At 43.4% G+C, this 13,746-nt stretch overlaps 1 protein-coding gene across 7 annotated transcripts in view; it reads left to right on the top strand.

The window, feature by feature from the left end:
- The window catches only part of BRD4 (bromodomain containing 4), a 193,991-nt gene that overhangs the window by 90,730 nt on the left and 89,515 nt on the right, over nucleotides 1-13,746 (top strand). For all 7 annotated transcript variants that reach the window (XM_034793552.1, XM_034793557.1, XM_034793554.1 and 4 more), the window contains exons 3-4: nucleotides 3,459-3,777; nucleotides 11,344-11,481. In XM_034793552.1, coding sequence (XP_034649443.1) covers nucleotides 3,493-3,777; nucleotides 11,344-11,481 — 423 coding nt within the window. In that variant the 5' untranslated portion in view covers nucleotides 3,459-3,492. The remainder of the gene's footprint in view (nucleotides 1-3,458; nucleotides 3,778-11,343; nucleotides 11,482-13,746) is intronic.

Here is a 13,746-nt window from a genome sequence, read left to right as displayed (position 1 = left end):
GTATGCCTGCCGCAGCTCCTTGGCTTTCACATGGCACTACTGCAGGTCCTCTGGTAGCCATTCTGCACTATGCTCCAAGAGATCTGCTCATAGATGTTCACATTTCTATGGCTGGAGCTGAAATGTGTCTGGACAGCCCCTTCTCCCCACAAACCCAGGAGATCCACCACCTCCTGTGTAATCCAGGCAGGAGTGCATTTGGAGTGTGGAACTGGCATGCTTAGCTGGGCAGGCAAGCTCTCCACACCAACCAAACAGGAAATGGAAATTCAAAATTAGTGGTCCTTTAATAGGGGAGGGGCTTTTTCCTGCATACCTGACCACTGGGCGGAGGAGTTGAAGACTGTGACCAGAGTGGTCCCAATGGAGCATTGTGAGACACCTCCTGGAGGCCAGTTAAGTTGATGTAAGGAATGCATTGTCTATACTGCCGTTACGTCGACCTAACTACATTGACTTAAGCACTACACCTCTCACGGAGTTGGAGCTAAGTTGATGTAGCAGGTGGGATAAGTTAGCGGGAGCGATCTTGCAGTGTAGATATTGACATTATTAGGAAGACGAAAGGCAGCTTATGTCGACCTAACTCTGTAGCGTAGACCAGAGCTAAAACTCTCACACCAGTATCAACTTCCTAGACTCCACGATCAGCTGAAGATAACTATATACAAGAAACTCACAGATTACTACACTTACCTTCACGGATCCAGTAACCACCCCAAAAATGTTATCTACAGCCAGGCACTCAACTACCATAGAATGTTTCTAGGAGAAAGTCTGGGATACACACCGTAACACACTTAAAATCATGTTCACCAAACAAGTACACTCCACCAGAGAAGTAGATCACATCATGGAATGGGCTGCCCAATTACCCTAAAAGGACTTGCTTCAGTACGGGGTTGGGGGACGACGACACTGCACTCCCCTACTTGTCACTACCACCCCACACTGCAGTCTGTAGGGGGTATCATTAAACAACATACTTGATGTGGACCACATCTTGAAATAAATCTTTCCTAAATTCCCTCTTCTAGCTTTCATACAACCCCCCCCAACTCCTTCAAGCAAATCAAAAGCAAGCTACCCTCAGAACAGGACGCACTAACTCAGTGGCACCAGACCCTGTTGTAACAGATGCAAAACCTGTAGACATACCTCCGCTACTACAATGATCAGTACCCCTCACAACACACCTTTCAAGATCCATGGGTTCTACACATGTTTTCATGTGGTGTACCTCATCCAGTGCACTAAATGCCCCAGTATCTATGTGGGTGAAACAAACTAATCATCACTACATTCTCAAAAGAACTCGCACAGAAAAATGATGAAACAAAAATGCCTGTGGGTGAACACTTTTCATAAAATGGTCACTCCATATCTGGTATCTTAGTCCTTTTTTTCAAAGGAAACCTGCATAATAGCTCCCAAGCTTGTCTTTTGATAGTTAAATTCATAACTTTATTAGACCCTAAAAATCATGGATTTAATAAAGACACTGAATTTATGGCTCATTACAACAATTTGTAACCCACTCACCTGCCTTTATCCTATGACTGCAAAGTTTTTAACTGTCCATTTCACCTTCAGTGGTCTCTTGCAATGTGTGTTAACTCTCTTATGCTTGTCTGTTCTACCTTGCATTTAGTTGTGACATTGAGTTCCTTTCCCAGAATTGAGCAAGAGCTCTGTGAGACAAAAGCTTGTCTCTTTCACCAACGGAAATCGGTCCAATAAAAGATACTACCTCACCCACCCTGTCGTTACTGTTCTCCATGGTCAGGGATGAAAGTAATATGAAACACTTACTCCAGGCCTCGAGTGGAAGGGGTGGGACTGGAGGTTCGTCTCCCCTAGCCAGCCCATCTGCACTGCCTTGCCTGCACGCACCACCTGGGGCTCCAGCGGCGATTTAAAAGGGCCTGGGGCTCCGGTCGCCACCGCAGTAGCACTTTAAGGACTCTCAGGAGCAATTTAATGCTTTGTTGCGGCTGCGCTTTAACTTGGACTGTGTACGGGCTTCTTACCGGTATGCCGTACTGGCCTACTTTCACCCCTGTCCGTGGCCTGGTGTTGGGTGAGGTGCTTGACTGCACGTAGAAGAGACCCAATAGCATGGTCAGGTGACACTTTGTTGTAACATCTTGCTATAGCTGGATTTTGATCTAGCATGAGTGGTTCAGGGAAGAGATGCCAACACTGCTTTGTGCATCTGAGAGATGTGGCGGTATAGGCTGGTGTTGCTTTCCAAGGTTCTAGATAGGTAGGAGAGGCGCTCTAGGAACAGGTCAGTACTTCTAGTCCAACAGATTAAACACATAACTGGTTGGGATGTAATACAGTTGTTTAAGACCAGTGCTTTCTTTGTCAGCTTCCTTTGGTGTTACATGAAAGCAGTTTTGGTGAATAATGAGAGAAACTTACATTTGGAGAGACTCATATTTTGATGAGATAAAAGTAGTCTGATATCAATATCTGCTCTAATCAATATTTCTGTATATCTCGTCTCAAGTTTGAACTATCAGTGTTTCTTAATGTTAAACTATAAGAATTAGCAAAGAAGACACACTGAAGCAGATTCCAGTGATTAGTCACTGCTGAATAATATGATTGAAACACTTCATAAAAATTGTTAGCTATGAGTCTCATATGGTTTGCCTAAATTAGGAAAAGTTTGAGTTATATTTGGATTAGCTGACATGTTAGCTACTTCCTACCTAACCATAACATTTTCAGTATAACTTGTTGAGATATAAAGGTGTTAATCAGCATCTACACTTCAGTAAACATTGTGGTTGGTTGCAGTTAAGTAACGTGTTAGCTAACCCTGACCCAACACAGCCTTGTCTCAGACATTAGAAGAACTCTTATAGTGAGGGGCTTAAATCTGATAATTAAGGTTCTTGCTCTTCGGAGAAAATGGAAGGCTTTAAGTGGCAAAGGCAATGAAACATTAACTATGTCGCAGCTAACAATGCCATGCTAATTTGGTTCTCATTTGTGATACCAGGGAGGAGGCGATTCTTCTCTACACAGCATTAATAAGACTAATCATATTGAGGTATTCTATTCCTTTCTGGGCTCCTTGTTGAAAAAACTTACTCTAACATGGGCAAATACAAAAATAAAAGATATATACTGTAAGGAGACAGAAGAAAATGGCTAGGTGCGAAAAGAGGGGAACTAGAGTCAACTGACTTACCCGGGATATCCTTTTCAGCCTTGGGATCTAGGAATATGTCTAATCATTTGGCTAATACATGCTACTGAACAACAGAAGGCTTTTACTGAACTATCCTGCGAAGGTTGCAGGCTGTTGGAAGTATATCCAGTATTCTCAGTAAATTTGAAGTATACAGTGATTTCCTGGTTTGTACTTAAGCAATATGTAGTTACTAATGAAAACTGTCAGTTTTAACTGACCTGCAGTTAATACTGTTGCATTTGTCTTACAGAGTGCCTGGTGAGGAATGCGATGGGATCAATAGCATGTCTGTGGAGAGCGGCCCTGGGACAAGACTGAGAAATTTACCAGTAATGGGGGATGGACTAGAAACTACACAAATGTCTACAACACAGGCACAGACCCAACCCCAACAAGGCAGTATTGTAGGCACTAACCCCCCTCCACCAGAGACCTCCAACCCTAACAAGCCCAAACGACAGACCAACCAACTGCAGTATCTACTCAAAGTGGTGCTCAAGACACTATGGAAACACCAGTTTGCGTGGCCTTTCCATCATCCTGTGGACGCTGTCAAGCTAAACCTCCCTGTAAGTACTGATTGAGAAATCTGCTGCTGCTTCTTAGATTACACATTACATGTCTGTGACAGGTTCCCCCCACTTTGGGGTGCTGCCTGGAACTGGGGTACCACTGAGTCTGCCTGACCCTCCAGCCTGGGCTCCGTTTACACTGTATTGGTAAGGCAAGCCAGCCAAGCCCTCCCTCAGGCTTCAGACTGCACTTGACCAGCACACATACAGGTAGGGACACACCCAGCCTCAGCTGTGCACACAGATGCTGAGATCAACTGTGTATGGGAAGGCACAGCTAAGGAATTGCTCAGTACTCAAGTGCACACCCCCCTCAAGAGGGTAACCACACAATTGTACCGTCTTGCGCGGCACAGAGAACTGTACAGTGTAAGCTCATGAAATTCGCCCCCTCACTCAATGTGGAGAGGGATATACACAGCTTTTTGCCCCAAATTATGATTTCCCCACACACTGGTTTTAGACAAAACAAGTTTATTAACTACAAAAGATAGATTTTAAGTGATTATAAGGGCTAGCAAACCGTTCAAAGCAGATTACCTAGCAAATAAAACAAACACACAATCTAAGCTTAATAAACCAAAGAAACTGGTTATAAGTAGCAAATTCTCACCTAAAATGTTGTTTTAGGCAGATGCCGAGATTCTTGAAGGTAAGCTGCACTTGCTTGCAGCTTAAAACTCCAGATATTCCTTTCACAGGCCAGACACTCTCTAGCCTGGGCTCAGCCCTTCTCCCCTAGTCCAGTCTTGTTCTCAGGTGTTTCCAGTAGTCCTCTTTCTTGGACAGGGAATCAAAGAAGAACGAAGCACAATGATGTCACTCCCCTGCTTTAAATAGCTTTTGCATATGTCAGGAATCCTTTGACGACCAGTTTGATCCTCAAAACCGGTCAGTGGAAAAGCACTAGTATTATTATGGAGTTCAGTACCAGGTGACTTGGTCACAGGTCCCTGCAGCCATAACTCAGAGTCTGTTTGCATCGTCCCCTGGAAGGCTTCTCAGTGGGTGATCAGCATTTTCTAAGACCTATTGTTCTCCCTAATGGCTCTTCCCAGTGAGACATCTAAACTGATTGCATTCTGCTTAGTGGGCATTCCCCAGGTGTAAACACATTTGTAATTGATGCATAGACAGTATTCCTAACTTTAGATACCAAAATGATACATGCATACGAATAGGATAATCCTATTCACTGAATCATAACCTTTCCAATGATATCTCACATGTCTTACCTTGTATAAAATACATTATAGGTATGCCATAATCATATCCTATATAACAGTATCTCTATGAAGTATATGGGGCGTAATGCCACAATGTCTATGAAGAATATGAAGTCCTTTGTATCTTGGGTATTTTCTCCCTCCTACTGAAATCACCGAATCAGTGGTTTTTGGAGATGGACACCAGCAGGGGTACACTCTCAATGATTCAGCCAGTCTTCAAATTTTGTGGAGGCGAGGGTATTTATAATTAGGAATAATATCCCTTCTGGTTTATAGACAGAAAATGCATTAGGAATAAATATTTTGAGTTGTTTAATATGTTAGGATACTATTCCCTCCTGTCCCCCAGTCCACACTAGTTAGTTCATCTCCCTGGCTGTCAAGCAGGAAGAATCATTAAGAAGATGAGCCAAGGTATTTGCCACCTTGGACTTCACTCTTCCCTGCTACTCAGAATACTGTTCTGTGTTCTGTGTAGTCACTTGCTTCATTTGTGCTATTTTGTATTAGTTAGCATAGACCTTGATGGAAGCTAAAATACTCATGGCCTTAGTGGAGTGCCTTGGTACTCATAAGCCTACAGGCTGCCTGCAGCTATGTTTGTTGTGGCCTCCAGTGCTGTTCAGTAATGTTCAGTAATTTTATAACGGAAGATTTTTAAATGTAAACATACTTAATTGGCTTACAGACATTTTGAAGCCTCTTATGTCTCCATGGTCACTCCTTCACTGTCTGCCAGAGTCCCATGGCTCACATAACATCTTCATAGGCAGGGCGGGACGAAGGGTATTAAATATGCCATCTGCCTATACTAAAAGACCACAGAATGGTTGGGGAAGCCATTGAGAGCTCTTCTGGAGAGAACACCATGTGAATATAGCAGTAGAAATATATTACCAACCACCTGACCAAGATGGTGATTGTGAAATGCTCGGGGATTAGAGAGGCTGTAAAAAATAGAAATCTCAATAATAATGCAGGATTTCAACTATCCCCATATTAATGGATACATGTCACCTAAGGATGGTATGTGAAGATAAAGTCTCTAGACACCATTCAATAACTCCTCCTTGGAACAGCTAGTCCTGGAACCCACAAGGGGAAAGGCAGTTCTTGATTTAGTCCTAAGCAGAGCACAGATTCTGTTCCAAGAGGTGAATATAGCTGAATTGCTTGGTAATTGCAACCATAATATAATTAAATTTAACATCCGGGGGGCGGGGGAGGGAGGACAGCAAAGAAGCCCCACCATAGTAGCATTTAACTTCAGAAAGGTGAACTATACATAAATTAGGAAGCTAGTTAAAAAGGAAATTAAAAGGCACAGTCAAAAGTGAAATGCCTGCAAGCTGCATGGAATTTTTTTTAAACACCATAATAGAGGCTCAAATGTATACCCCAAATTAAAAACATTGTAAAAGGACCAAAAAAGTGCCACCATGGCTAAACAACAAAGTAAAAGAAGCGGTGAGAGGCAAAAAGGCATCCTTTAAAAAGTGGAAGTTAAGGCTTACTGAGGAAAATGGAAAGGAGCATAAATTGTGGCAAGTCAAGTGTAAAAATATAATTAGGCAGGCCAAAAAAGAATTTGAAGACCAACTAACCAAAGTCTTAAAAACAGCAATTTTTTTTTTTTAAAGTACATCCATTAGAAGCAGGAAACTTGCCAAACAATCAGTGGGTTCGCCGGACGATCAACATGCTAACGGGGCATTCAAAAAAGATTAGGCCATTGTGGAGAAACTAAACAAATCTTTGCATCAGTCTTTGCAGAGGATATGAGGGAGTTTCTCATAACTGAGCCACTCTTCTTAGGTGACAGATCTGAGGAACTGTCACAGATTGAGTTGTCAGTAGAGGAGATTTTTGAACAAATTGATAAATTAAACTAATAAGTCACCAGGACCAGATGGTATTCACCCAAGAGTTCTGAAGGAATTCAGATATGAAATTGCAAAACTACCCTGTCATTTAGATCAGCTTCTGTACCAGATGCTTAGAGGATAAATTGTGACACCAATTTAAAAAAAAAAAAAAACTCCAGATGTGATCCTAGCAATTATAGGCCAATAAGCCTAACTTTCAGTAGCAGGCAAATTGGATGAAACTATAGCAAAAAACAGAATTATCAGACGTATAGGGGAAGAGTCAACACTGCTTTTGTAAAGGGAAATCATGCCTCACCAACCTATTAGATTCTTTGAGGGAGACAACAAGCACGTGACAAGGATAATCCAGTGGATATACTGTATTTAGACTTTCAGAAAGCCTTTGACATGGTCCCTGAGCAAAGTAAGCCATCATGGGATAAGAGGAAAGGTCCTTTCATGGATCAAGGTCTGGTTAAAAGACAGGAAACAAAGGGTAGGAATAAATGGTCACTTCTCAGAATGGAGAGAGGTAAATAGTGGTATCCTCCAGGAAACGGTACTGAGAACAGTGCTGTTCATCAGATTCATAAATGTTCTGGAAAAAGGGATGAACAGTGAGTTGGCAAAATTTGCAGACAATACAAAATTACTCAAGATAGTTAAGTGCAAAACAGACTGTGAAGAGTTAGAAGGGGATCTCAGAAAACTGGGTGACTATGCAAGAAAATGGTTGATAAATTGCAAAATAATGCACACTGAAAAACACAATCCCAATTATACATACAAAACGATAAGTTCTAAATTAGCTGTTACCACTCTGGAAAGAGATCTTGGAGTCGTGTAGAGTTCTCTGAAAATGCCGCTCAATATGCATCTGCAGTCAAAAAAAGCTAACAATGTTAGGAACTATTAAGAAAGCGATAGAAAATATCATTGTCACTATATAAATCCATGGTGCACCCACACCTTGAATACTGCATGTGAGTTGGTTGCCCCATCTCAAAAAAGATGCTTAGTATTGGAAAAGGTACAGAAAAGGACAACAAAAATGATTAAGGTTATGGAAGAGCTTCCATGTGAGGAGAGATTAAAAAGACTGAGACTTTTCAGCTTGGAAAAGAGATTACTAAGGGGGGATATGGTAGAGGTTTATAAAATCATGAATAGTGTGGAGAAAGGGAATATGGAAGAGTTGTTTATTCCTTTACTTAACACAAGAGCCAGGGGGCACCCAATGAAATTAATAGGCAGGAGGTTTAAAACAAACAAAAATAAGTACTTCTTCACACAGCGCGCAGTCAACCTTAGGGTAAAATGGGCACAGAGAGCACAGCTGCTGCTGGCATCCCAAAACTGCCCAAGCCCATATGCCGCTATCTCGTTGACTTCAGAAGGCACTGTTGCAGCCATCACGGAGTGCCATGAGAGGAAGAAATAAAGCTGTCATCCCTAAATCTTTTTAGGAGAGGATTGCAGAGTACCATCATGAGGCCTCTCAGGAGGATACAAAAGATATGTCCTTATGGACATAAACTGCTCCTGCATGGGCTCCTACCCTGCGCCTAACTCTGCCAGGGAACGAAAAGCAAATAACTCTACCTCTGTTGGCTGTACCACTACCTCCTCTTGAACGAGTAAAACAATGGAAAGTCAATACCTTTCTCCTGCTATCTCAGGGTTGGTCCAGGCATCATCTTTACATTTACATATTGTAAGGAAAAATGTATGCACACGCTTACCGGAAGTTCCTTACCCTGGATTGGGCTCATTCATGCTCAGCTGGTGACACTGGCTAAACTGAGGTAGAGTCTTAAACTGGTCCTGGTTTGTGACATAGCTGGACCCCTCTCCTCCCAGTACTTCTCCTCCTTGCTGTTTAAGGCAGGGTTCTCTGCCTTGGGCTCCTCAGAGGTATCCAGGTGGCTGGTGGGGTCTCTGCCAAGTATGTCATGCAGCTTGATGTAAAGGCAACTGGTCTGGCCTTGTGGTACGCCCTCCACGATACCTTCAGTTTCACCCGGCACTGCTGCTGCTGATCCCTGTTGTACTCCTTCATCTGCATCACCTGTGCAGTCATTTCGTGGCTGGTCCACAGCTGTGCCTGTACAGCCTCTTTTCCCCTCAGGCCCAGTAGATCCAATACCTCCTGTCTACTCCAAGCAGGAAAGTATCTAGTATACAGAGCCGGCATGGTTGGTTGGGCAGTTGCACACAACAAAGGAGAGCTTCTAGATGTGCTTACTGAGGTGGGCTATCAGCAGGAATCCTAGTTTTCTGTGATAACTCAAAATTATCCAATGATAAAAACATAAAAATCCAGGGCTTTGGAGCGGAGCCCGGAGCAGTGGAGCTGCAGGTTTTTGCCTGGAGCTGGAGCGGAGCCGGAGCACAGCTCCAAAGCCCTGTAGTTTTTCTGTAATTAAAATGAAATGCTGAACTTTAGTTTCCCTAGCCATAATATATATAGATATCAGTTGAACACAATGTTTTATTGATATATTTATAATTTTTGGGCTGATACACCAAACCCCGCCGAATAGAGCTGGCAACCCGAGCCCCGCCTATTCTGCTGATTGGATAATCAAAAATTCCGTTACTCTGGCCCCAATCCCAATTAGATTGGATAATCGGAGTTCCATAGTATATGTTTTTAGAAATGTGAAAACTAAAGATTCTCCGTAAAAATGCAAATTCCACGTTTTTCGGTGGCAAACGGATTTCTAGGATCTCTGGCATTTAAAAAATATGTGGAGATTTTAACGGGTAAGGGAGTGTCTTCTGATCTTGATGCTTGGGCAGTGGAGTTCACAAATGTCACCAAGAGCAATCACTGTTGGTCATTGTGTGACAACTGCTGGAGGATCGAAAATCTACTTATGAGAGGAGACTCAAAGAGCTTGCTTTGTTTAGCCTAAGCAAAAGAAGGCTGAGGGGAGATATGATTGCTCTCTATAAATACGTCCGAGGGATAAATACCAGAGGGGAGGGGAGTTATTTTAGCACCAATGTGGACACAAAAACGAATGGATGTAAACTGGCCATCAGCAAGTTTAAGCTTGAAATTAGGCGAAGGTTTCTAACCCTAACCATATAGGAGTGAAATTCTGGAAAAGCCTTCCAAGGGAAGCAGTGGGGGCAAAATCCTAACTGACTTCAAGACTGAGCTTGATAAGTTTATGGAGGGGATGGGATGATGGGACTGCCTCCAGTGGCATGTGGCCCATCTGCGACTGCCAGAAGCAAAAATCCCCAGCGGCTGGAGATGGGACATTAGATGAGGAGGGCTCTGAGCTTCTACAGAGAATTCTTTCCCAGGTATCTGCCTGGCCGTTCATGCTCATATTTGGGGTCAGGAAGGAATTTTTCCACAGGCAGAGACCCCAGGAGTTTTCGCCTTCCTCTGCTGCACGGGTCACTTACGGGTTTAAACTAGTGTAAATGGCGAATTCTCTGTAACTTGAAATCTTAAAACCATGATATGAGAACTTCAGTAACTCAGCCAGAGTTATGGGGTTTATTTCAGGAGTGGATGGGTAAGGTACTGTGGCCTGCAATGTGCAGGAGATCAGACTAGATGATCATGATCATCCCCTCTGACCTTAAAGTCTATGACATATGTCATGCAGCATCTACACTCACTGTCAACCTCAGTAGATCGACCATGGCTCAGTGCAATTTAGGGAGGTGGTTTTACTGCATCACCGCAATGGGGCACTTACGTTCGCCAAATACCATTTTATGCACAAATAGAGCAACCCAAGATGATTTACATCAGCCTAACTTTGTAGTGTTGACCCGGCCTAAGTTACTGTAAAGTGATTGATGGTGGCTGAGGCAAGAAGTCTTTGTGATAGGAGTTCTGAGTATAGCTTTCATTTGAAAGCTCCCCACAGGTTTGGTTAATCATAGAATCATAGAATATCAGAGTTGGAAGGGACCTCAAGAGGTCATCTAGTCCAACCCCCTGCTCAAAGCAGGACCAATTCCCAGCTAAATCATCCCAGCCAGGGCTTTGTCAAGCCGGGCCTTAAAAACCTCCAAGGAAGGAGACTCCACCAGTGTCTCCACCAGAGCAGTGGTGCCTAACCTTATAACACAGGAGGGCCACATAAACCTACACACAACCTTGTGTGGGCCAAACAGATTAAACATCCTTGTTTAAACGAAAATGATGTAAATATGACGACAAAACGCTGATGAATCAGCTGTTAGTATATTGTGTTGAAGCAGGCCACGGGCCTTATGAAATCTAGTGAGCTGTGTATGGCCCGTGGGTCATAGGTTGAGCATCCCTGGGTTAGAGTAATCAGTAAAGTTCAGTGATTAGAAGCAAGAGGCATGAAAAAGCTTATCAAAGCTTTGCATTTATCCTATAATAGTACCTGTAAATATGCACTTTATGTATCAGCGTTGTTGGATTTTTCCAGGTTCTAAACTGATATTTCTCTCTCTGATTTCCACAGGATTATTATAAGATTATTAAAACTCCTATGGACATGGGAACAATAAGGAAACGTTTGGAGAATAACTACTACTGGAATGCTCAAGAATGTATCCAGGACTTTAATACAATGTTTACAAATTGTTACATCTACAATAAGGTATACGACTTTATGAATTTGGGCCTGCCAAACGAATGTACTGTAATCATTGCACCACTTCAGAACTGCATGTGATTGGTTCAGATGTTACTTATTATAACAATCCTTAAATGTAACTGAATCCAGATTAACAGTTAGTTTCTTGAGAACTGTGGATACTAATAATTTGATAGCCTTTTAGGCCCCTCTTGCCTTTATGCAATGAAAAGACAAGACAGACCTATCTTCCTGATATTCTCTCAGATGAGTTAATAGTGGATATTGGCATTTAAATATCTATGGTTAAGAGGCCGGAGACTGCTGGAGGGTGAGGCAACATGCTTGGTGGTAGGAAGGAGGTGAGAAGTGGAATGCTACAATGGATCCTTTGGGCCCAGTTGTGTTCTTACTGTAGCGCTATGCGATTCCCCCTTGCACAGTGTGCACTGTTCTGCATACCATTTTACAGGGGGGCTATCAAGGAATTGAAAAAGATACAGAGAGCAGAAAAGATCTCTAGGGTGGCAGGGAGTGGGGTGTTTATAATTGAGGATAGGTTGGGAAAAGAATTGATTTATGCTTCTAAAACTGAAATAGGGGATATGGCTGAGTTGTGAAACTATGTGGTAGAGAGAAGATGGAGGCCACCAAACTGTTGGAGAAGGTAATAGTCTTAAGAACAAGGAGCTGTGAACGGGATCTGGGACTAAGTGTTAAGAGACGCTTCCTTAGAGTGAGTTATTAACTTGTAGGTTCCATAGGCAGCGAAGAAGCTGTGTGACCCCCAGAGGATTTTGTTCATTTGTTCAAAGATCTAGTGTGATCCTCCCACTACACTATACTTCTCTTCCTCCTCTTGCCCTTAGTACACTCTCCTCCTCCTCCCCCATCATTGGCACCAAGACTTCCTGCCTCCTCTCCTCTTCCTGCCCAAGTGCCCCATCCGCTCTTGTCTTCTAACCTCCCTTACATCTGCTCTCACCCTTTTCTCACTCTTATCATCCTCTCTTTCATCACATTCCTTTTCCCTTACAATGCAAGCATGTTTAGGCCTCCCTATCTTCCCCCTCAGACCATGGTCCAATCTCTCTTCTCACTTTCATCTCCAAACTCATTAAACATTCTATCTGCAACTGCTGTTTGGAGTTTTTCTTCCAGTTCTGTTGTTGACCCTCCAAACTGGCTTCTGCCCTCTGCACTCACTGAAATGCACAGTAAAGTCTCTAATGACCTTTCCATGGCCAAAACTCAGTTTCTGTACTTTCTTTATCCTCCTTGCCCTCTCGGCAGCTTTAGACACCATCAACCACGCCTTACCTCTTGAAATTTTCCCCTTTGTTGGCTTTTCATGATTCTGTCTTCTCATGGTTCTTTTTTCCTCAGACTGCTCGTTCATATTTTCTTCTGCTGTTGTCCCTCAAGGCTTCCTCCTAGGGCTTTCTCTTTTTCTCCCTCAACACTCTAGGCATTCTATCTGCAAACATGGTTTTAGTTATGATCTTTATGCTCATGACTCACAAACTTACCTCTCCACTGATATATTATCTCTTTTTATCCAGTCTAGTATCTCAACCTGTTTTTCTGACATCTCTTCATGGAAGTCCAATCATCATCTTAACCTTAACATGGCCAAAACTCAGTTCTTGATCTTTCCTTTCAAGCCCTCCACATTCCCCTTCCTCCCAGGCATTCAGGCCCATAACCTGGGTGTAAGTTTTTGACTCTGCCCTGTCACTGGACCCACACATTCAGTCATGGGTGGTGGGTGGAGGCTCCCCTCCTCCTCCTCCCCCCCCCCCCAAAGCCTTGGGTGGTGGGTGGAGACCCTCTTCTCTCCCCCGCCCCACAAAGCCTTGGGTTGGCCAAAGCTGTGCCGTGCTTCCCCCTCCCCAGACCCAACCCGCCCAGGGGAAAAGCGTCTGATATGCCCCATGCAAGTTCCAGAGCAGCTGAGGAGGTGGTATGTGCCTCCTCAGGCGCCTTGGAACCTGCATGGGGCATAATAAAGCAAAAACTTCGCTGCCAAACCCTGCAACCGGGAGTCCGGCAGCCCGGGCTGGCATGCAGAGCTTCCCTGGCCTATTATACCCTCCACCCATGAATTCAGTTCTTTTTTTATATATTACTGTTTTCTTGCACATCTTTAAAATATGACCTCTGTCCACACAGCCAAAACTTTCACCCAAGCCCTCATCATTCGTGTCTTGACAACTGCATCTTCTGCCCTTAACTGCTGCTGCCTGCTTCCATGAGGAGCTGCTGCTAAAATGATCATCTTGGCTTATT

This window comes from Trachemys scripta, chromosome 17 (assembly GCF_013100865.1).
Source record: "Trachemys scripta elegans isolate TJP31775 chromosome 17, CAS_Tse_1.0, whole genome shotgun sequence".
NCBI lineage: Eukaryota > Metazoa > Chordata > Testudines > Emydidae > Trachemys > Trachemys scripta.
The sequence above is the reverse complement of the archived record's forward strand: the minus strand, read 5'-3'. Positions and strand labels throughout refer to the sequence as shown.